At 44.5% G+C, this 22,841-nt stretch overlaps 2 protein-coding genes across 2 annotated transcripts in view; one reads left to right on the forward strand and one right to left on the reverse strand.

Moving 5' to 3' along the window:
- Window positions 1-7,022: 7,022 nt before the first annotated feature.
- On the reverse strand, window positions 7,023-9,830 carry mnx1 (motor neuron and pancreas homeobox 1). The gene is made up of 3 exons (XM_076972775.1): window positions 9,195-9,830; window positions 8,122-8,282; window positions 7,023-7,953 (listed from the first exon to the last, which is right to left on the reverse strand). The coding sequence occupies exons 1-3, from the start codon at window positions 9,664-9,666 to the stop codon at window positions 7,675-7,677; spliced, it is 912 nt and encodes a 303-aa protein (XP_076828890.1). The 5' UTR covers window positions 9,667-9,830; the 3' UTR covers window positions 7,023-7,674.
- Window positions 9,831-13,700: 3,870 nt separating this feature from the next.
- ube3c (ubiquitin protein ligase E3C) overlaps window positions 13,701-22,841 on the forward strand; it is a 69,611-nt gene continuing 60,470 nt past the window's right edge. Inside the window, exons 1-6 of the mRNA XM_076972006.1 lie at window positions 13,701-13,843; window positions 15,570-15,673; window positions 17,660-17,713; window positions 17,812-17,886; window positions 18,077-18,223; window positions 21,685-21,800. Coding sequence (XP_076828121.1) covers window positions 15,608-15,673; window positions 17,660-17,713; window positions 17,812-17,886; window positions 18,077-18,223; window positions 21,685-21,800 — 458 coding nt within the window. The 5' untranslated portion in view covers window positions 13,701-13,843; window positions 15,570-15,607. The remainder of the gene's footprint in view (window positions 13,844-15,569; window positions 15,674-17,659; window positions 17,714-17,811; window positions 17,887-18,076; window positions 18,224-21,684; window positions 21,801-22,841) is intronic.

The raw sequence follows: 22,841 nt of genomic DNA on the forward strand, positions 1-22,841 counted from the left end.
TTTTATCTCATTTTTTATACAAGTGAGCAATTGAGGGTTAAGGGTCTTGCTCAGGGGCACCTCAGTCATGGCCTCAGGTCTGGTGATCGAACCCACGACCCTCCGGTCACAAGACCAGTTCCCTAACCACCAGGCCATGACTGTCATGTGCTTTTGCAGTGTATTTATATAACACACGGTTACAGATTAAGGATGGATAAAATGACTATATTACCAGTGGAGTAATATGACGGGGCAGGTGGGGTAATATGACGGGGCAGGTGGGGTAATATGACGGGGCAGGTGGGGTAATATGACGGGGCAGGCAGGGTAATATGACTGGGTAGGCAGGGTAATATGATGGGGCAGGCAGGGTAATGTGACGGAGCAGGCGGGGTAATATGACGGGGCAGGCTGGGTAATATGACGGGGCAGGCGGGGTAATATGACGGGGCAGGCGGGGTAATATGACGGGGCAGGCTGGGTAATATGACGGGGCAGGCTGGGTAATATGACGGGGCAGGCGGGGTAATATGACGGGGCAGGCGGGGTAATATGACGGGGCAGGCGGGGTAATATGACGGGGCAGGCGGGGTAATATGACGGGGCAGGCGGGGTAATATGACGGGGCAGGAGGGGTAATATGACGGGGCAGGAGGGGTAATATGACGGGGCAGGCGGGGTAATATGACGGGGCAGGAGGGGTAATATGACGGGGCAGGAGGGGTAATATGACGGGGCAGGAGGGGTAATATGACTGGGCAGGAGGGGTAATATGACTGCCTTATCACAGTGATGTTTGTTCTGCATTAATTTTCCTCTGTGTTCCTGGACTGTGTTGCTGAGCTGAATCAGGTGTATTCAGAAGAGACAGTGACATGCAGACCATGTAGTGACAGCAAACCACTGTATGCCTTTGTTTACAGTGGTTCTAATTAAAATAGGGTTTGTTTTATGAGGATTTTGTGGTTGGAAATACGCATTCATGTAATTTGAGATTTGCTTATTAACAGAGTTTCCTCAGTATTGATGTGAGTAGCAGCAGTAACAGGACGGTGATCCACCTCCATAGGCCACACGCCGCTTCTTTGTTTCCACTTTGCAGCTCGTTGTTGACGGGTTTGTCTACGTGATTGGAATGTGTGAGGCGGCCGCCCTGCAGGCTGTGTGGCCTGCTTCCATTTGACTGCTGCCTTATAATCTCCATCGTCTCGTTTAGACAGCGGGTGTGAGCAGGCATGTCCTGCTCAGGTCCCGGAGGCGAGAGAAGGGTTCATGTCGTAGCTGGCGGGTCCTGGTCTTCCCGCACGCGGCTGGCGTGGGCAGCATTGCAACGTGCTGCCGTTACATTCGAAGCTCGAGCTTAATTAATTACTGACACCAGCCTTGCCCACATCAGCCTGTGGCAGGGAGCTGTCAGCGGGTGAGTCCGGTCCAGTCAGGGAGCGGTCAGCGGGTGAGTCTGAGTTGTCTAAAGCCAGACTGCTGAAACAACCAGTATCCTACACCTTCACCACGCAGATGGAGGTCTCCCACACCTTCACCACACTGATGGAGGTCTCCCGCACCTTCACCACGCTGTTGTAGGTCTCCCGCACCTTCACCACGCTGATGGAGGTCTCCCGCACCTTCACCACGCAGATGGAGGTCTCCCACACCTTCACCACACTGATGGAGGTCTCCCGCACCATCACCATGCTGTTGTAGGTCTCCCGCACCTTCACCACGCTGATGGAGGTCTCCCGCACCTTCACCACGCAGATGGAGGTCTCCCACACCTTCACCACGCTGTTGTAGGTCTCCCGCACCTTCACCACGCAGATGGAGGTCTCCCGCACCTTCACCACGCAGATGGAGGTCTCCCGCACCTTCACCACGCAGATGGAGGTCTCCCGCACCTTCACCACGCTGATGGAGGTCTCCTACACCTTCACCACGTTGTTGGAGGTCTCCCGCACCTTCACCACGTTGTTGGAGGTCTCCCACACCTTCACCACGCAGATGGAGGTCTCCCACACCTTCACCACGCAGATGGAGGTCTCCTACACCTTCACCACACTGATGGAGGTCTCCCACACCTTCACCACGCAGATGGAGGTCTCCCACACCTTCACCACGCAGATGGAGGTCTCCCGCACCTTCACCACGCAGATGGAGGTCTCCTACACCTTCACCACGCTGATGAAGGTCTCCTACACCTTCACCACGTTGTTGGAGGTCTCCCGCACCTTCACCACACTGATGGAGGTCTCCAGCACCTTCACCACGCTGATGGAGGTGGTGTTTAGTTGTGTAGGGGTGAGTTGTGTTTTGGTGTGTAAGGGTGAGTTGTGTTTTGGTGTGTAAGGGTGAGTTGTGTTTTGGTGTGTATGGGTGAGTTGTGTTTTGATGTGTATGGGTGAGTTGTGTTTTGGTGTGTAATGGTGAGTTGTGTTTTGGTGGGTAATGGTGAGTTGTGTTTTGTTGTGTAGGGGTGAGTTGTGTTTTGATGTGTATGGGTGAGTTGTGTTTTGATGTGTAATGGTAAGTTGTGTTTTGGTGGGTAATGGTGAGTTGTGTTTCGTTGTGTAGGGGTGAGTTGTGTTTTGATGTGTATGGGTGAGTTGTGTTTTGGTGTGTAATGGTGAGTTGTGTTTTGATGTGTATGGGTGAGTTGTGTTTTGGTGTGTAATGGTGAGTTGTGTTTTGGTGTGTAATGGTAAGTTGTGTTTTGGTGTGTAGGGGTGAGTTGTGTTTAGTTGTTTCTAAACTGGTCCCGTCTGGTGTGGGAGTTCCTCAACAGGGCAGCCATGATACATCAGTCTTTGTTTTTCTCACAGGTTCGTGGAGGAAGAGGCGGAGCCTCCACAGGGGGGCACAGTCCCACTCTGACAAAGACAACATTATCACCGTGTGTGAACAGAACCATGTAATGCAACACCAGCCCACTAAGATACACACAGGTGACCAGAGGGAGAGAAAGGGTCGCGGTGTGTGACTATAGTGGGAGAAAGGGTTGTGATGTGTGGCTACAGTTTTTGTGTGTTTAGAGTGTATGTCACACCTTGGATAGGGACCTGGTGACCTCATTATGACCCTATAATAGGAAGTAAGTGTTGTTTTGTAGCTGATAACTGCTCAGATATCCTGATGGTGATTGGGGCATTTTCAGTGACTGCCTTAGGGAGCTGTATTTGTGCATAGCATTAATATTATCACAGTCTGTTTATATTTGGTCAAACAAAGCATATAGTGCAGCTATGAACACCAACCATATGACACACTTCATTGTTCATTATTATTAATCATGAGTTCACACAGAAACGATAAGCAACATTATGACATGGTTTAATCTCAGGTGTTATGTAGGTATGAATCGGGTCATGGAAAGTTCAATCTGGCTTTTCAAATATTAGCAAAGTTTTGTCTGTAAATGCCAAAGATTGAGCAGTACTGTAGATGTATTTAGGTGTTTTGTTTTTGGGGGGTTTTTTTTACACAAAATGTTTTATACATTTTCATTCTAGTTAAAATACTAGTAGACACAGATAACAGTACTACATATGTGCACCACTGCATAGTGTAGGCCTACCTGTCCCAAACAACCAGCGAAGTGCAGCTACACTCTTACACATACAGTTGTGATCAAATTTATTCAACCCCCAATGCTGCGAAGGGTTTTATGGAATTCAGTGCACATTTGTAATTGTGTTCATAATGAAATCTTACAAGGACTTGTTAAAGAACTAAATGCAACTAAGATAGCATCAATTTTTTTTGTCATAAAGTATTAAATGGCCTTTTTGTGATTTCTTCATTGACACAATTATTCAACCCCTTTACGACTACCACTCCTAAGAACAGAGGTTCATTCCAGTGTTTTCCATCAGGTATTGAAAACATCTGTGGATGTCAACGAGCAGCAATCAAGCATGATAAGCACCAATTAGGCAGATTTAAAAGGACTGTGATACTCAGCTCCTTCTAGACATCTACTGGTGTGTTTCCAAGCATGGTGAAGGCAAGAGAATGGTCCCAGAAGACAAGAGAAGAGGTTATTGCTCTTCACAAGAATGGCAATGGATATAAAAAGATTGCGAAGTTGTTAAATATTCCAAGAGACACTATCGGAAGTATCATTCGCAAGTTCAAGTTAAAGGGCACAGTGGAAACGTTACCTGGTCGTGGCAGAAAGAAGATCCTGACCGCGACTGCTGTGCGCTACCTGAAGCGTAATGTGGAGAAAAATCCCCGCGTGACTGCTAAGGAACTGAAAAAAGACCTGTCAGATGTGGGCACTGAAGTTTCAGCTCAGACAATAAGGCGCGCACTGCATAACGAAGACCTCCATGCCAGAACGCCCAGACGCACCCCCTTGCTGACTCCAAAGAACAAGAAAAGTCGACTGCAGTATGCCAAAAGTCATGTGGACAAGCCACAAAGGTTTTGGAACAGTGTTCTGTGGTCAGATGAAACTAAATTAGAACTGTTTGGGACAATGGACCAGCGCTATGTTTGGAGAAGGAAGAACCAGTCTTATGAACAAAAGAACACCTTGCCTACTGTGAAGCATGGCGGGGGGTCAATTATGCTTTGGGGCTGTTTTGCTTCTAATGGTACAGGAAAGCTTCAACGTGTGCAGGGTACCATGAATTCCCTTCAGTACCAGGAGATCTTGGAGGAAAATGTGATGGAGTCAGTCACAAACCTGCGGCTTGGGAGACGTTGGACCTTCCAACAGGACAATGATCCGAAGCACACATCCAAGTCCACTAGAGCATGGTTGAACATGAAAGGCTGGAACATTCTAGAGTGGCCATCGCAATCACCAGACTTAAATCCAATTGAGAACCTCTGGTGGGACCTAAAGAAGGCAGTTGCAGTGTGCAAGCCTAAGAATGTGACTGAACTGGAGGCTTTTGCCCATGAAGAATGGGCTAAGATACCCATAGGTCGCTGCAAGACACTTGTGTCAAGCTATGCTTCACGCTTGAAAGCTGTCATAACTGGAAAAGGATGTTGTACTAAGTACTAAAAAATAATGTCACTAGGGGGTTGAATAAAACTGATAATGATGTGAGCACAGTAAAGACATTTGTGGTTATTCCATCATAAATATTATGTTATGTTTGTCTAATTTATAAGTGCCTCTTTGATATAATTGTAAATAAGATGACTGAAATGATCAAAATCAATGTCAAACTGGCCAAAACACTTTATTTCAGTGGGGGTTGAATAAATTTGATCACAACTGTATAATAAAGTACAGGGACACGCTGGTACGACACCAACTCTTACACTTCACACATTGTTTTCTGGCTACAGGAAATTTTGAGGTTTAACACCGCTGGAGAAAGTACGAGATTTAAACATGAGCCTGAGTTGACGTGGACACGTCGGGCTCTTTTGGACTCGCGCAGCTGGGCAAATCTGCGGATTTGGGAAACTGGGTTTGAGATCGATACTGTCGGAAACTGTCGTTTCCTAAACCAACATGCTACCAGCGTAATGCGTGTTTGGTGTTTCGTGCTGCATCCGTGTGTCCTGCTTTCAAGACTTCTGGAGTGTTTAATTGCGATGAAATGGAGAAGCGCGCGTTTTCGCCTTGAGTTACTAAAGTAAAGACTGACATGACTGATTCATTACCAAGCGTGGCAGGAAGAAATGATCTAATTCCGAGTCCTTTGTTGAGATGACTTATCTTGGTGAATTAATATTTATTTGTATTTTGTCATTTTTATTTGTATTTTGAAATTTTTAAACCATTTTCAAAAGTCATGAAATATGAAAGTGAATTGATAGACTTTTGAAGACCTGACATTCACGCGGAACCGTTAAGACCAGAAAACATCCATAGATCTAATTAGCAGCCAGCCAAAGGTTTCATGATGCTTTATGCGCAGTTGTGACAGTACCATAAAACTATTTCCATAATTAGCTACGTATAAATAAGACACGAGCGCGCACTTAAAATCCAGATGGATAGTTGTGTTGGCCTGCCGCTGTGAAGACAGTAGTGATTATATTTAACTTGGTTCTAACTGATTCCAAGGAGAGTTTCTTGTCAAGTCCAGATAGATCACTGGGTTGATTAGCCGATGAAGCCGCATACTGTTATTAATAAAACTGTAAATGTCCTTTCTGAGAAATTTACTTCAGTTACATTGTCGAAAGGCAATTAATGTGCGGCTGCGCGTTTTTTTGTTAATAGTTTTCTTAAGTGCACAGTCCCCCCCCCCCTCTCTCTCTCTCTCTCTCTCTCTCTCTCTCTCTCTCTCTCTCTCTCTCTCTCTCTCTCTTTCTCTTCACCTCTCGCGCTGCGCAGATTACGTCCTTAGTCTGGTTGTAAAGAATTCGCCTTTTCGGGTAAAATTAGTCCCTGCATACCTGCATATCCAAAACAAGTTTATTTGTAAAATAGACAAATACACCATTAGGCCTTAACTAATCCTAATTTCACTTTTCCGATATAGCTCTGCAGATCTGAATTTTCAAAGTAGATCTCCTATCAAGGAATAACCCAGATCTACCATCAGGGCCGGAGTGGGACACTTTTTCAGCCCGGGAGTTTCATGTCCAAATCCGGCCCAAAATTATTTTTCCCTCCCAATCGGCCCAAACTAGAGATTGACATGAGCCGGCCCATCGGGAATCTTCCCGAATCTCCCGATTAGCCACTCCGGCTCTGTCTACCAATACAAACACGCAGCTTCCTGGCGGGGGGGCTGAAGAGGTTAGTCTTTCACAGGGTTATTACTGCACGCCCATTGCTGCGAGGGTGTGAGATGTTTCCGTACCTGCTCGCCATACTCGAGTGTGCTCGCTCACACATTTGCACGGATGCGCGAGCTCTATATACAGCGATTCCCATGACCCGGTCGGGTCACGGACAACAAAACCGCTGTGAACTACAGCACACATGTACCTGTGTGTGTGTGTGTGTGTGTGTGTGTGTGTGTGTGTGTGTGTGTGTGTGTGTGTGTCGATATATATATAGTTGCATGTAATTTAATTGTTAACCATATGCTTGCTTTTAAATTTTAAAAGATTTATTTCAAGTCGATATTAAAATTGGGACGACGCAAACATCTAGACTAAACATAAAAAAAACAATTTATTACCGTCTTCCTCATAAAGATAAACAGTTTAGCCTACATGCAATTGTAAAGCCATTTTATAAATACATTATATAAAAATAAACACATTTCCTCACGTAAACCTTTTTGACACAAGGACACTACACCAAGTTTCAGAAAACAATTGTTGAACAAAGTGGTTACCGAATGTAAAACGACTGGGCACCTATAAAAGATTATGAGGCTAAATGGAGTATTATTATAATGATGACAGCCGTCTCATTGGCTGGCTACGAACAAAATGAGTTTACTCATTTATTCGAGGCCATGTTTAGAAATACATGCTTTATAACAGTTTACGCAGGCTACCTTCATTGTACAAGCTAGACTATATTAAGCAAATATCTCAAATATCCTAAATAAAGTAAACCAAAAAATCAGGATTCCTAAAATGGCATTTTGAACCGAGTTCATTCACATTAACAATACGTCTTAGTCTCTGAACTGTTTCCTGAATGTGCCGATTGCCCCAGAAAGGAGGATTACTGTGTAGTGTGAAACATGCAGGATGGTGTTGGTTAAAGGTTGGTCTCATGAGGTTACATCAGCTCATATGGGTTATAGTTACATGGGAGAAACCTCACGGTTGTGGGCTCACGTCGCCGTTATGAGCTCGTTCATCTTCCGAAGAACAGTCGGATGAATTATATATGTAAGTGTCCCCTTCGTCGTCACTGTCCCTAAAGTCCCGTATTCTGTTGCTTTTGATCGGATCTACCTTCTGATACTCAGACTGGTGGAGTCCGTCGCTTTTGTCCTGATCTTTGGAGAGTTTCTGCTTCTCGGCGTCCAGAACGGCGTCCTTGGCTTTCTTACTGCGCTTCCATTTCATGCGCCTGTTTTGAAACCAAATTTTTACCTAAAAGATAAAAAAAACAAGATGTTTGATTTTTGTGCAATCAGAACATACAAACAAATAAATAAATAAATAGACAGAACAGAAATAAATAAATCTTTCATAATGGGTATAAATGTAACGTCAAGTAGATTAAAATCAGGCTGCGTAATGAATCAGGAGGGATTTTACCTGCGTCTCTGTTAACATTAAAGACGTGGCGACCTCGAAGCGTTTGGGTCGTGACAGATATTTATTCAACTTAAACTGGTGCTCAAGTTCGAGCAGCTGCTGGCTGGTGAACGCGGTCCTCGGTCGACGGCATTTACCGAGCAGGTTAGACTGCGCCTGAGCTACAACACACACACACACACACACACACACGTCAGATAACCTCATGTCAGAAATCATTTTAACCACTTTTGTATGGCTGGAGCAGAAATAAAGTTCCACAGTTAAATAAAATGAATAAACGAATAAATTGCACTAAATTACACTCTACTGTATTATTTCACCCTTTCTGATTAGCTAATGGTTTTCAGTATTTTTACTGTAGCCTGTAAAGTTAAACCTAGTAACTGTGAAAGTAACAACTGAATACGCATAGGGCCCATGCAAAATTATTTTATGTAAGATATTCATCTCCCTAAATTAGAACATGTTTTTAATTTTAAATTGTTTGTACGTTGATAGGATTCGGTAGTCTAGAGTCATGTGAGAACAAGATCACAATAAAACCTCTTTATTATGAAGACGGCCGCACAGTTCCTATTCGCACGTATGTTTCATTTACCACACCACTGTCAGGATCCCTAAGACATCTCCAGCCTGTTTGGTTGGTAAAGGAGACCACAGGGATTCTCCAGTGGGTCTGAGTAAATCCGCCCGAGCTCAACGGAACAGAGAGACAGTGTCCTCAGTGCAAACACACGGAGAGCTGCGGTTTTCACACGGCCCCGACACCTTCTCGCTGCCCATTATCGGCCCATTTGACCTGCTCTCTGAACAAGAGAATGACGCTCTTCCCATCCAAACCATGTCGCGTTACCGTACCTGCAGACGGGACCTGCAGACGGGCCCTGCAGACGGGCCCTGCCCGCTGGGATTAAAACTAACGGTTCCAAACAGTGACTTTGTGAACGACTCTGTTCAAAGGTCGATGTTGTTAACACCGATAAATCCTGCTGAAGGCCAAAAAGCATTCATCAGTAAATTAATATATTGTAATAGAAGTCGAGTTTGGAGTAGAATTTAAATGTACTCACTGCTGAAATCTGGGATTTTGGGCAACATCATGCCCGCGGTGGAGACCCTGAGCCAGTGGTCCAGATGAAAGGTGCTGGCGGTGAGTTTGAGAGAGTCGGCGGGGTGATGGTGCGCGCCGGGGGGGTATGAGTAGGACAGTGACGGGGGCTGCCCCAGTGCCGCCGGGTACGTGTACATGGGGTGGCCGTAGACGCTGCCGCTGCCCTGGGGATGTAATCCGATCATTCCCGCGTGGGGCGAGCTCAGGAAACCGGGCTTCGGAATCAGACCGCACGAGGTTATCCTTGGCGGAGATGGGGTCTCGGTCCGCAGCGGCTCGGGGTTTGGGTTCAGGTCAGACGCTGGTCCGCTTCCGGAGGACGATAAGGAGGAACTGGACAGTGAAGTTACCAGCGCCAGAGGAGACGTCTGAACTTTTGGCGGATCCACAGCGAGTAGCGCATCGATGCGAAAGTTTTTGGATTTCTCCATGTGGGCCTCGTCGAACCGGACCGTGGTGTGTGTGAAGCCTCGTCGAACCGGACCGTGGTGTGTGTGAAGCCTGTAAGATGTGCAGTAGCTCCTGTCCGCGGAGTTATGATCTTGGCTCAGAAACGCACAGCAGAGCTTCAGACGTGCGAGCGTGCGGAGACGCGTGTGATTGGTGCTTCACGACACCCATGTGCTTGTCCTGGTGGGCATTTCAGCTTCATCAGGAGTTTTACTGCGGCACCTAGTCGTCCCGTCACAATAAACTCCATCTCTGATGTTTTGATAAGAATTAAGGATATTCTTATATTTATTAACGGTTTTTTCCTATTTAGTTACATTTGCACTCAGAGAAAACTTACATTTCGTGTCGTTTATTTTAGTAAATATTTTAGTATTTTTCAGATTCAGCGGATCTAAATATTAGTCTATATATAATCTATATTTTACACATGGCCTTGGTGTATACAGACTTACGTATATATACGTATATATACGTAATATTTGGGACGACGTAAAAGAAATACAAGCCACCAAAAACCATATTACTAGAGTTGAACTACTGTGTGTATGTCGAGCCATATCCTGTAACTTGCACGTTTTACTGATACATTTAGCGTCTGCTTAGTGCTAAATGCACTAAATGTAAATATAAATAAGAACGTAGTTGAAGCAGTTGGTCTTATAGATTATTGTAATCTCGGTGTAAACTGTACGGTCGTTGTTTCTCTAATTTGATTCCAGTAAAGTCTGCAGGACACATACTGCTCGCGCACCTGTGGATACTCCAAAGTTTCAGATGTTAACCCAAGGCCTTGTGAAAATGTTCTTACCAAATATATTAACTTAAATAACTCATTATATAGGCTACTGAACTGATTATAGTATTTTCACAATTTAAGCAGTTGTTTCCTCAATAATATATTTTTAGAAAAAGTACCTCCGAGTTTGGGGATCAAGTGGACCTGAAGCGGAAGTTGAATTTTATTGTTCATAATTTTAATTAAACTTACATCCTATTTAATTTTCATTTTATCTCTTTTTTTGTTTCATTTTGCTTTCGTTAATTTTTGGGGAACTGTTATTTTGTTGGATAAGTTATTTTGCTTATGTTTATGTTATGACTTTTAACACATTTAAATATGTATCTTATTCATTTAATTTGTAAATTATACGTACCACACATTCATACAGTAAGCTGACTGTACCTAAAATAAAAAGTATATGATGGGCTATAATAATAAAATAAATATATCGGATACTTATAATTATTTTATATTTTTATGTTGACAAATATGGATTTAGAAGATGAAAATCAAATACAGACGTGGCACTATAAGTTCTCGAGGTTTTTCTCTCGGTGTGTCTCCGCGTGTCAGTGGAAATGAGTGAAAATACCGGAGTCATTGAGCATTTCATTTCTTGGAAGGAAATGACTGCGAGGCTCGGTGTGTCTCTCCCGGTGTGTCTCTCCCGGTGTGTCTCTCTAATCAGCCTCTTTAAGCTAATGGAGGAAGAGGTCGGGGCGAGAATTATTGACACTCCGCTGCGCTTAACCTGTCTACCAATAAAGCGGATTAGTTTTGCTCTATTCATCAGCTAACCGCTCCCCCGGGACGGCCAGGCGACGTTTATTTACTCAAGGGAAATCAACAAGTCGCAGAGCGGATTCAACTAAAGGATCAGGTTTTAATTGAGGACCGAAATGATATCATGGCCGATTAAGCAATAGAAGCTTAGTTGTCTGATAGTGTCAGGAGCAGAGCTGCGGATTACAGGACGGGCCGCGTGCACGAGCTCAGTGTGTCTTCTACTCCGAACCATGGGCCTTATCTGTATGCATAGCCCGGTTCGGTTCGGGTAGTGGGTTTACCTGATTAAATTGGTGTGCGCTCTCCAGAGACAAATGGGCTTTTCCATCCAGGACGGATCCAGTGACATTATGGACAATTTGGATTTTGTGCAATATGAATTTTCCCAGTGAAACACTTTCCTTGTATCGCAGATGTCAGCCAAGAAAGCTCCACCGGTCCTTTAACGTGCACGTTAAATCGCAGCTTTGTCCCCTTCCGGGTTTAATTTCATTAAAGGGCCGCATGAATATTTCTATTAAAGCGACGATGAAATATGAAGGCGTTTAACATTGGCCTGTTCCAATCAGAGAGATTTATGACTCTTTTTCATCACATCAAGAGAGGGTAAAATTAATATTGCACCCTGAGACAGAGGCGACCCTCTCATCCCAGGGCTTTCTTTAAAGCAGTTCACCAGCTCGGTAATTACTTCCACAATTAACTAGAATACAAATCAATGTCACAAATCGAAATAGTTTATATATTAATTATCCTTGGTAAATGTGTTCATTATGAAAAGACAATTTAAGGGGACCTGTCTCTTTTATTGCAATAAATACATTTAATTATATGGCACAAATGGGGACTGTCTCGAAACGTATAGGACTGCTTTTAAACACATTTGAGACTCATAATCATTTTATCAATTTAATTAGTCTAATTCCTTCTCATAAGGAATGGACCAGTTAAAGCACCATAAACGACAGGACGTTATTTGGAGTCATTAGCCAGATCAAATTTCTGAGCTCATTTTTTGAGGACTGCTGAGCTAATTTCTCTGAAGCGCGCGCCATATGCCGCTCAGTCTCGCGAGCTCGGTGTGACTCGTGCAGATTGTTCCCCTTCTGGCGCCTACAGCAAGATCATCTTTCCACCACCTAAACCATTTAATATTACGTATTCTAAGAGCGTTTGACGTTTAAAATGTCTCCACAGACTGAGAATAAACAGAAACTAGTCTTAAATTCAGTGTGGAATAACTGTTTAACCTATTCTAAACCTGTCGATCGTGATGTCACCAGCTGACAGATGTTTCAATTAATTAATTTTATAATAGTGGAAAACATACATTACATAATTGAATTACGTCTATTTCTTAAAAACTGTAACGTTGATCTTCAATGAACTGCAGTAGACCAGCGTGTATTCTTGTGCACCAAAATTAGTGTTAATGCTGGTTAAAACACATTAAAATTATACAAATAGAAGCACCAGGTTGCATTAAAGTAAAAGGCTGTGATTTCTGTGTACTCAGTGACCTTGGTTATCTGAGCGACCTCTGATATCTTGAAAGGAGCTTACAAATAAAATTCTGTTAATTAAGTTATAATTACTACTAGCCTATAGGCTTATGTCAAGCTAACAAATATAAAACAAAAATGTAAAATTACGTGATTTGTATATTCTAAGGTTCTATTACAATGGGTAAATTCTTAAAAAATAATTGTCCGGATTTGTAAAATCACTGCTACATTAATACCTTTCATCAAGGGAACTGGATTTTCCCACACCCATAACCGACAAACATAAATAACATAGACGTCTTTCAAACTACTATGTCAAGAACAATTTGTACTTTGTACTAGTAGTTAAATATATATATTTATAATAACATATGAAATTGTAACTTGTTGGAAATGTATATATACTGCTCAAAAAAATAAAGGGAACACTAAAATAACACATCCATGATCTCCATTAATAAAATATTCCAGTGGAAAATCTTTATTTATTACATAGTGGAATGCGTTGATAACAAAATAACAAAAATTATCAATGTAAATCAATATTATTATCCCATGGAGGTCTGGAGACCTCCCTACAACACCTGGACATGCTCCTGTTATAGTGAGACTGTTTATAACAAATAAATCTGTATTAAACAGTTTAAAATGTAGACATACAGTTGATATATTTTGGCAGCTGTTTGGTATTTTCCTAAGTGTTTAAGTAATGCTTAAATGTTTGTATTTTGCCTAGAAATAGTCGAGATTTATATATTTAATTTTGTTTTCTTATTCCTGGATTGTGTGTGTTACTCAGAAGTTAAAATGCTGAGGGCACTGTGTGATCTCGTGACCTCCACACTACACAGCCTCGCATTGGCCAAGGCGATTCCGGAAGCGCCTGTGACGTTCGACTTATTACTCATCTTATTTGCGCGAGTAGCCATTCGGCGTCAATGTTGCTGTCCAATAGCTTGTTGTCATTTGACGGAGGGGCGGGACATGTACGTGTTTGTCTGCTAGCTGGGCCGAGCTGGACTTTGTGTTTCATTTCTTCTGTATTTGTCTTCAGTTTGTTTAGTTGGTCGTTCAGTAAAACAGGTAAAATATTTGTTCTATTCGATGGTCTGATATACACACATTCCTGCTGTCATTAGTGAACCAGACAGAACGAGGATGAGCGACATAGCGAAGTCCTGCGAACTGGTTAGCTTAGCTGGTTAGCTTTGCCAGTTAGCTTAGCCGGTTAGCATAGCTGGTTAGCTTTGCTGGTTAGCATCGCTGGCTAACCGGGCGGTACGGGAGGGACTATCCGTGTCGTTATTGTTCGCCCGCACGACCATGTGAATGACCCCGAACACCACACACCCGTTAACGTGTCGTGTGTCCGCGTACACGCCGACGGTAGCGGAGCCGCAGCTGAGTCATTAGCGCGGAACTACCGTGAGAAACAATAGCGGCTAACGGCTAATGTTAATATTAGCTGATCCTGGAGGAGTCGGCAGTTTTATACTGTTAGTAAATGAGAAAACAGGTAGAGGTGAAGATGAAGAGAGAGGTGAGGTGAAGGTATGGAGGTGAAGATGAAGAGAGGTGAGGTGATGAAGGTGTGAAGGTGAAGATGAAGAGAGAGGTGTGATGAAGGTGTGGAGGTGAAGATGGAGAGAGGTGAGGTGATGAAGGTGTGGAGGTGAAGATGGAGAGAGGTGAGGTGATGAAGGTGTGGAGGTGAAAATGAAGAGCGGTGATGTGATGAAGGTGTGGAGGTGAAGATGAAGGTGTGGAGGTGAAGATGAAGGTGTGGAGGTGAAGATGGAGAGAGGTGAGGTGATGAAGGTGTGGAGGTGAAGATGAAGGTGTGGAGGTGAAGATGGAGAGGTGAGGTGATGGTGTGAAGGTGAAGATGGAGAGAGGTGAGGTGATGAAGGTGTGGAGGTGAAGATGGAGAGAGGTGAGGTGATGAAGGTGTGGAGGTGAAGATGAAGGTGTGGAGGTGAAGATGGAGAGAGGTGAGGTGATGGTGTGAAGGTGAAGATGAAGAGAGAGGTGAGGTGAAGGTGTGGAGGTGAAGATGGAGAGAGGTGAGGTGATGAAGGTGTGGAGGTGAAGATGGAGAGGTGAGGTGATGGTGTGAAGGTGAAGATGGAGAGAGGTGAGGTGATGAAGGTGTGGAGGTGAAAATGAAGAGCGGTGAGGTGATGAAGGTGTGGAGGTGATGATGAAGAGAGGTGAGGTGATGAAGGTGTGGAGGTGATGATGAAGAGAGGTGAGGTGAGGAGGTGCTCACTAGCTGAGCTGGTGTGGTGTTCCAGTATCAGAACTGTCCAGGTCTTTGCTGAGTGAGTTATCCCAGCTGGGTGACGTGGTCCCCACATCCGTGTGCCTGCTGGTCTCTCACACTGCAGATTTATTGATTCCAGACAACAGCACTTCAATGCTATTTTGTTGTATAATATGTGATGTTTTATTTTTCTCAATTCTGCCATGACACGTTCCTTCTGTCTGATTACATAAACACACATGACATTCCTTATGTTGGTTATGTAATATTGGCTAATGTAGTTGGGGTCCGTGTGAGTTATAATAACTAGTTAGTTAGCTGATATAATCTCTAATCTGAACTCTAGATGTGAGGGTGATCTGTACTGCAGTGTGATGTTCTTGTGTGTGCTCCAGTAAGATCAGGGATGTCTGTAGGCCTGTCCCACTGCTCCAGCCATGCTGGGATCTGCTCAGTTCTTCCGAGTTCTTAGTGAGGTCATTGTGTTTACTCTCATTTGCTTCAGATGAATCAGGATGTTGAGTCCACATGTCTCTCGTCACGCAGGTAATTAGACTGCAGCTGGATGGGAAAAGCCTAGAGCCATGTTCAGCTTTGAGGGAGATTTCAGGAGGACCCCCAAAGTGTCGCTTGGAGGGGCGAGTCGGAAGGTAAGATGATACTGGGGGGGTCGCACTGCTGGTTCCTCATTACTGTAGCTGCGTTTGAGGGATGTGTGTTACTGTAGGTGCGTTTGAGGGGTGTGTGTTACTGTAGCTGCGTTTGAGGGGTGTGTGTGTTACTGTAGCTGCGTTTGAGGGGTGTGTGTGTTACTGTAGCTGCATTTGAGGGGTGTGTGTTACTGTAGCTGCGTTTGAGGGGTGTGTGTTACTGTAGCGGCGTTTGAGGTGTGTTACTGTAGCTGCGTTTGAGGTGTGGGTGTGTTACTGTAGCTGCGTTTTGAGGTGTGGGTGTGTTACTGTAGCTGCGTTTGAGGTGTGGGTGTGTTACTGTAGCTGCGTTTGAGGTGTTATTGTAGCTACGTTTGAGTTGTGTGTTACTGTAGCTGCATTTGAGGTGTGTGTTAATTATTGTAGCTGTGTTTGAGGTGTGTTACTGTAGCTGCATTTGATGTGTGTGTTATTGTAGCTGCGTTTGAGATGTGTGTGCTGTGTTTGAGGTGTGTATGTTACTGTAGCTGCGTTTGAGGGGTGTGTGTTACTGTAGCGGTGTTTGAGGTGTGTTACTGTAGCGGTGTTTGAGGTGTGGGTGTGTTACTGTAGCGGTGTTTGAGGTGTGGGTGTGTTACTGTAGCTGCGTTTGAGGTGTGGCTGTGTTACTGTAGCTGCGTTTGAGGTGTTATTGTAGCTGCGTTTCAGTTGTGTTACTGTAGCTGCATTTGAGGTGTGTGTTAATTATTGTAGCTGCGTTTGAGGTGTGTTACTGTAGCTGCATTTGATGTGTGTGTTATTGTAGCTGCGTTTGAGATGTGTGTGCTGTGTTTGAGGTGTGTGTGTTACTGTAGCTGCGTTTGAGGGGTGTGTGTTACTGTAGCGGTGTTTGAGGTGTGTTACTGTAGCTGCGTTTGAGGTGTGGGTGTGTTACTGTAGCTGCGTTTGAGGTGTGGGTGTGTTACTGTAGCTGCGTTTGAGGTGTTATTGTAGCTGCGTTTGAGTTGTGTGTTACTGTAGCTGCATTTGAGGTGTGTGTTAATTATTGTAGCTGCGTTTGATGTGTGTTACTGTAGCTGCATTTGATGTGTGTGTTATTGTAGCTGCGTTTGAGATGTGTGTGCTGTGTTTGAGGTGTGTGTGTTACTGTAGCTGCGTTTGAGGGGTGTGTGTTACTGTAGCGGTGTTTGAGGTGTGTTACTGTAGCTGCGTTTGAGGTGTGTTACTGTAGCTGCGTTTGAGGTGTGGGTGTGTTACTGTAGCTGCGTTTGAGGTGTTACTGTAGCTGCGTTTGAGTTGTGTGTTACTGTAGCTGCATTTGAGGTGTGTGTTACTGTAGCTGCATTTGAGGTGTGTGTTAATTATTGTAGCTGCGTTTGAGGTGTGTTACTGTAGCTGCATTTGATGTGTGTGTTATTGTAGCTGCGTTTGAGATGTGTGTGCTGTGTTTGAGGTGTGTGTGTTACTGTAGCTGCGTTTGAGGGGTGTGTGTTACTGTAGCGGTGTTTGAGGTGTGTTACTGTAGCTGCGTTTGAGGTGTGGGTGTGTTACTGTAGCTGCGTTTGAGGTGTTATTGTAGCTGCGTTTGAGTTGTGTGTTACTGTAGCTGCATTTGAGGTGTGTGTTAATTATTGTAGCTGCGTTTGAGGTGTGTTACTGTAGCTGCATTTGATGTGTGTGTTATTGTAGCTGCGTTTGAGATGTGTGTGCTGTGTTTGAGGTGTGTATGTTACTGTAGCTGTGTTTGATGTGTGTGTGTTACTGTAGCTGCGTTTGATGTGTGTGTGTGTGTTACTGTAGCTGCGTTTGATGTGTGTGTGTTACTGTAGCTGCATTTGATGTGTGTGTTATTGTAGCTGCATTTGATGTGTGTGTTACTGTAGCTGCGTTTGAGATGTGTGTGCTGTGTTTGAGGTGTGTGTGTTACTGTAGCTGTGTTTGAGTTGTGTGTGTTACTGTACCCGTGACCTCTGTGATTTCTTTCAGGAGGAAAAAGCATCTTTGCTTCATCGGACACAGGAGGAAAGAAGGAAAAGAGAGGTCTGTTTTAAGCAACAGTACACTGTCTGATAACCGTGCAGTGTCTGATAGGGCTGATGGTGTCTGATATGTACTGTTGGTTCTCTTTGTTTTGGCAGGATGAGAGAAGACGGCTGAAAAACTCAATTATCATCCAGTCTTACATAAGAGGCTTCCACGAGAGAAAGCGGCAGGTGTGTGGATAGATCTCAAATGGACTGTCTCATTCTGTCTGTATAGGGGGAATGGACTGTCTCATTCTGTCTGTACAGTGGGGATGGACTGTCTCATTCTGTCTGTACAGGGTGGATGGACTGTGTTATTGGTGAACATGTAGTGATCCCTTCTTGTCCTGGTTTCTTGTCCCATGTCCTATGTTTGCAGCATGCTGTCCAGAGGGCCCAGTTTGACCGCTCTGTGAGTCAGGCCCTGTCAGCTGCCAGCCCTGCGCTCCTGGACAGCGCCACCCTCAGGCTGCTGGGGAGACAGCTGCTGTTTTTCTACCACCACAGTGAGGACACAAACAGGCTGGTGAGAACCCATGACCCTCTGACCAATGGCAGGTTTGCCATTAAAAATGAATGAATGAATGAATGTTCAATTTATATAGCGCCTTTCAGAATACCCAAGGCGCTTTACAATGTTAACACAGGTACAAGTCTCAGACAACCAATCACACACACACCGGCGAGAAGCGGCAGCCAATTGTGCACAGCGTACTCTCTACCGGGATCCACAGCCCCCTGGGGGACTGAATGGGGTGCAGGAAGGGGAGAGAGGACAGACCCTAGTGGCAGAACACCATCCACCACTGGGCACACAAGCACACACACATTCCAGGGCCTGAATTTCAGTGCGGGATTGCGGGAATTGCGCACTATTTCTTCGATTCCCGCAATTTTATCCATAATAATGCGGGAAACTCCCGCACACAATTACAGCGAAAACGTTCAGCAAAACAATAGCTCTGTTTGTATTGTGAGACGGACAGATAGTCGGACAGACCGACGTCCGTACTGGACGCTGCACTCGGCGCTCTCACTCTTCCTAGCACCGCAGCAGCGGCGACGTTGACCAAACTAATCCTCAGGATTCACACACAGGTGACGGTAGTAAACTAAAGCAGCAGTCCAAAGATATGTTTCAGTCCAACTGGTCAAGAATATATCCTTGGCTCGAACTTAATAGCGGTGAAATGAGCTGCTCGATTTGTAAAATGTACGGTGCTGTGCCTTTTACCAGCCGATGCTACAAAACATCGACTTTAAGTCGCCACTCGGCTAGTGTCTCATACAGCAGCACTGAAAAGAAAGCGCGAGGCTGATCTGAAAGAGGTGGTCAATAACGGAGGAGAAGGGCAGAAAAACAGATTACTAGGGTTGCCAACTTTATCACTGAGTGAGATTTGATTTTAGGAGGGAGGGAGGGAGGGGGGTGGTGGCATGTGTGTAAAATATTGGCCGGGGGCGGGGTGTGCGTGTGTAAATTGTTGGGGGGGGTGTAAAATGGACACATTTAAGTATTATATCAGAGCGATATAAGCGAACTAGTAACTCATTGAATCATAGATGTAGATCAGAGGTAAATAAACTAGATTTTTTCAGCGTGAGAAATCATGTGCGTGTGAAGACGGTCAAATGCGTGTGTCTCACGCTCATTGCGTGAGAGTTGGCAACTCTGGATTACTGCAATGCATAAAATTCTGCCTGATGCCCAGTCAGCTGATTGTGATGTGATGACACATTTCAGCACACAAAACAGAGGTAAAATTAAGTTATAACAAGCCTAACCAATGTATGCTAATTTCAGCTTGGCCCTCCAAGAGAGCAGTTGGAATGTTTTTTTTTTTTTTTTTTTTTTTTTGAAAAGAAAGACCAAGAAGAGGACAGATCAGGGTAGAGAAGAACCAAGAGACAAGTTACAATGTATATATATTATATACATATATATATGTATGTGTATATATATATATATTAGTGGTGGGACTTTAACGCGTTAATTTCGATTAATTAATTACAGGAAAATTAACGCACTAAAAAAATTAACGCATTTTAACGCATTTAATGGACGAGACACTTTTGCACCGTGGAATGTTTCTCAGTGCGCGAGTTCCGGGCATACAGATTATGGACACACAATAAGATGATCATGATGGAGATGACTGAAGAGGCTACGCTGGTGGATGGGAAATTTAAATATAAGAAACTTTCAGATGGAAGTACAAACAAAAATAGTGTTATTTACACTTTATGTAGGAAGGAGTTCGCTTATCACAGGAGCACTTCCACTCTTCGTTACCACCTCAACGCAAAACATGTTGCGGCTAAAGCTGGGCGTACACTGTGCGATATTTTAAATCGTGTACTCAGCTCCAGCTCAAACTGTACGACTAAATCGCAGGGAGAGTCGGCTCGTGGAGCTGCTTCAACAGTGCGATACTCTCACGAGGAGCGATTTGAATTTCAAACATGTTTGATGTTCTTGCGACGCTGCGATTTCTGATCGGGAGTTGGTCGTGAGGTGTGAATCGTTCCTCGTTTACCTGTGTAAACTATACGATGCACGACACGCGATTGAGCCGAAACGAGTGAAAAATCGGCTGAAAATGGGCCAAAAATCGCACAGTATACGCCCAGCTTAACGCGCAGGTCAGTAATGATAACTTAGCTGCTAAATGTATTCCTAGTACGATAGGGTGACCAAACGTACGTAATTCACATCCTGTGAGGAAACGTCCTGGTTTTTAAATGACCTTCATTGGACCATTAAGACTGGATTAAACTTTCGCGAATGGCCGTAGCGCGCGACTCCGCACGCGTTTATACATGATGCGTCACATTATTTGTGTTGTCCGCTCTCTGTGGTCGAAGATAAATGCTTACAAGAAGCGCTGCGAATTGCGTCAACTGATGCAAGTTACGAACTACCGTCCAGGGGTGAGTTTCCCAAAACGTTCTTAGCGCCAAGTACTTCTTAACCTCGTACGTAAGAACGAGGTGACGAAGTACTTGGCACTAAGAACGTTTTGGGAAACTCACCCTAGAAAGACAATGTCGAAGAAAATCCAGCAGCTGTATGATGAGGAAAGAATTAAAACAGGTTATTGTGAAGAGTGCCACAAATGTGGCTCTGACTGGGGATCACTGGACCTCTGTTAGCAACAAGAATTATCTTGGTGTGACAGCTCATATTATAGATGATGAATCTATAGATGATGAAGATCCAGTCATTTGCTTTGAGCATGCAGAAGACCACTTCTAGGCACTATGAAGATGCCTATGGCAGAGGCCTGGGAAATTAAAGAAAGTCTACCATCTAAAATGGTATTAAAAAACATCTTCTGATTTACTTCAATTCTTCCAATATCCTGAGCAAAACTCCCTAAATTAAACAACATTTTTGGTCAGAATTTCCAATGTTCTGAACTGTTTTCTGCACACTACACATATATTGGTCTTCGTAGTAGACTGGTGGAAAAATAAACAAGATGTTGAAGTTTATGATTATGTTCATTGATTCATTCATCATTCAAACTTAAATTAATATTTCTCATGTTAAATACTGAAATGCGATTAATTTCGATTAATTAATTACAAAGCTTCCGATTAATTCGATTAATTTTTTTAATCGCGTCCCACCCCTAATATATATATATATCTTGTTGAAGCACAGCAAGACCTGTATTTAGGTTCACCAGAAGTATCCCCCCCCAAAATGTAGAAATCCCCCTTATGTGACACATTTAAGGGGGGAATTCCCACTCATTTTGAAAAAAGAATTTCAGGCCCTGCATTCATGCACACACACTCAGACAACTGCTTTTATTGAACAGAGAGACACAGACACACACTCAGGGAGAATTTGTCAGGGACTGCCAAAAATAAAAAAGTTGTTAGTGTGGTAATAATACCCACCTCACTTTGGTGTGTGTTACAGGTGTGTTACAGGTGTGTTACAGGGGGATCAGTGCCTCACTGTGGTGTGTGTTACAGGTGTGGCTGTGTCAGAGTGTGGTGAAGCACCACGCCCAGTTTGTGAAGCAGCTGACTAGTCCACAGGCGTCCACGTGTGTCTTCCAGATCAAGAGACTTCTGGGACATTGCTGCAGGTACCTGGGGTGGGCGGAGCTACGACCCTCACTTACCTGTTCAGGCTCCTGCACACTTGACTACCACATACTACCACACGTGTGTGTGTGTGGGTATCTGTGTGTGTGTGGGTATCTGTGTGTGTGTGTGTGGGTATCTGTGTGTGTGTGTGTGGGTATCTGTGTGTGTGTGTGTGGGTATCTGTGTGTGTGTGTGGGTATCTGTGTGTGTGTGTGTGGGTATCTGTGTGTGTGTGTGTGGGTATCTGTGTGTGTGGGTATCTGTGTGGGTGTGTGTGTGGGTGTGTGAGTATCTCTGTGTGGGTATCTGTGTGTGTGTGTGTGTGTGTGTGGGTATCTGTGTGTGTGTGTGTGTGTGTGTGTATGGGTATCTGTGTGTGTGTGTGTATGGGTATCTGTGTGTGTGTGTGTGTGGGTATGGGTATCTGTGTGGGTGTGTGGGTATCTCTGTGTGGGTATCTGTGTGTGTGTGTGGGTATCTGTGTGGGTGTGTGTGGGTATGGGTATCTGTGTGTGTGTGTGTGGGTATGGGTATCTGTGTGGGTGTGTGTGTGGGTGTGTGGGCATCTCTGTGTGGGTATCTGTGTGTGTGTGTGGGTATCTGTGTGTGTGTGTGTGTGTGTGTGTGTGGGTATCTGTGTGGGTGTGTGTGTGGGTGTGTGGGTATCTCTGTGTGGGTGTGTGTGTATGGGTATCTGTGTGTGTGTGTATGGGCATCTGTGTGTGTGTGTGTGGGTATCTGTGTGGGTGTGTGGGTATCTCTGTGTGGGTATCTGTGTGTGTGTGTATGGGTATCTGTGTGTGTGTGTGTCTAACGCTACTCTCCTGTCCCCAGGCTGCTGCAGCAGTGTGGTGATGTGTGTGTATATGTGGGTGTGTGTGTGTGTGTGTGTGTGTAACTCTACCCCCGTGTCCCCAGGCTGCTGCAGCAGTGTGTGTGTGTGTGTGTGTGTGTGTGGGTGTGTGTGTGTGTGTGTGTGTGTGTGTGTAACTCTACCCCCGTGTCCCCAGGCTGCTGCAGCAGTGTGTGTATGTGTGTGT

Source organism: Brachyhypopomus gauderio, chromosome 14, assembly GCF_052324685.1.
Source record: "Brachyhypopomus gauderio isolate BG-103 chromosome 14, BGAUD_0.2, whole genome shotgun sequence".
Lineage (NCBI taxonomy): Eukaryota > Metazoa > Chordata > Actinopteri > Gymnotiformes > Hypopomidae > Brachyhypopomus > Brachyhypopomus gauderio.

Bases quoted from the DNA above. Each gene is read 5' to 3' on its own strand.
- mnx1 (XM_076972775.1), bottom strand. From the start codon at position 9,666: ATGGAGAAATCCAAAAACTTTCGCATCGATGCGCTACTCGCTGTGGAT. The intron at 8,283-9,194 runs GTGAGTACATTT...TGTGTGTTGTAG, and splicing joins CAAAATCCCAGATTTCAGCA to CTCAGGCGCAGTCTAACCTG. The intron at 7,954-8,121 runs GTAAAATCCCTC...TTTATCTTTTAG, and splicing joins TAATGTTAACAGAGACGCAG to GTAAAAATTTGGTTTCAAAA.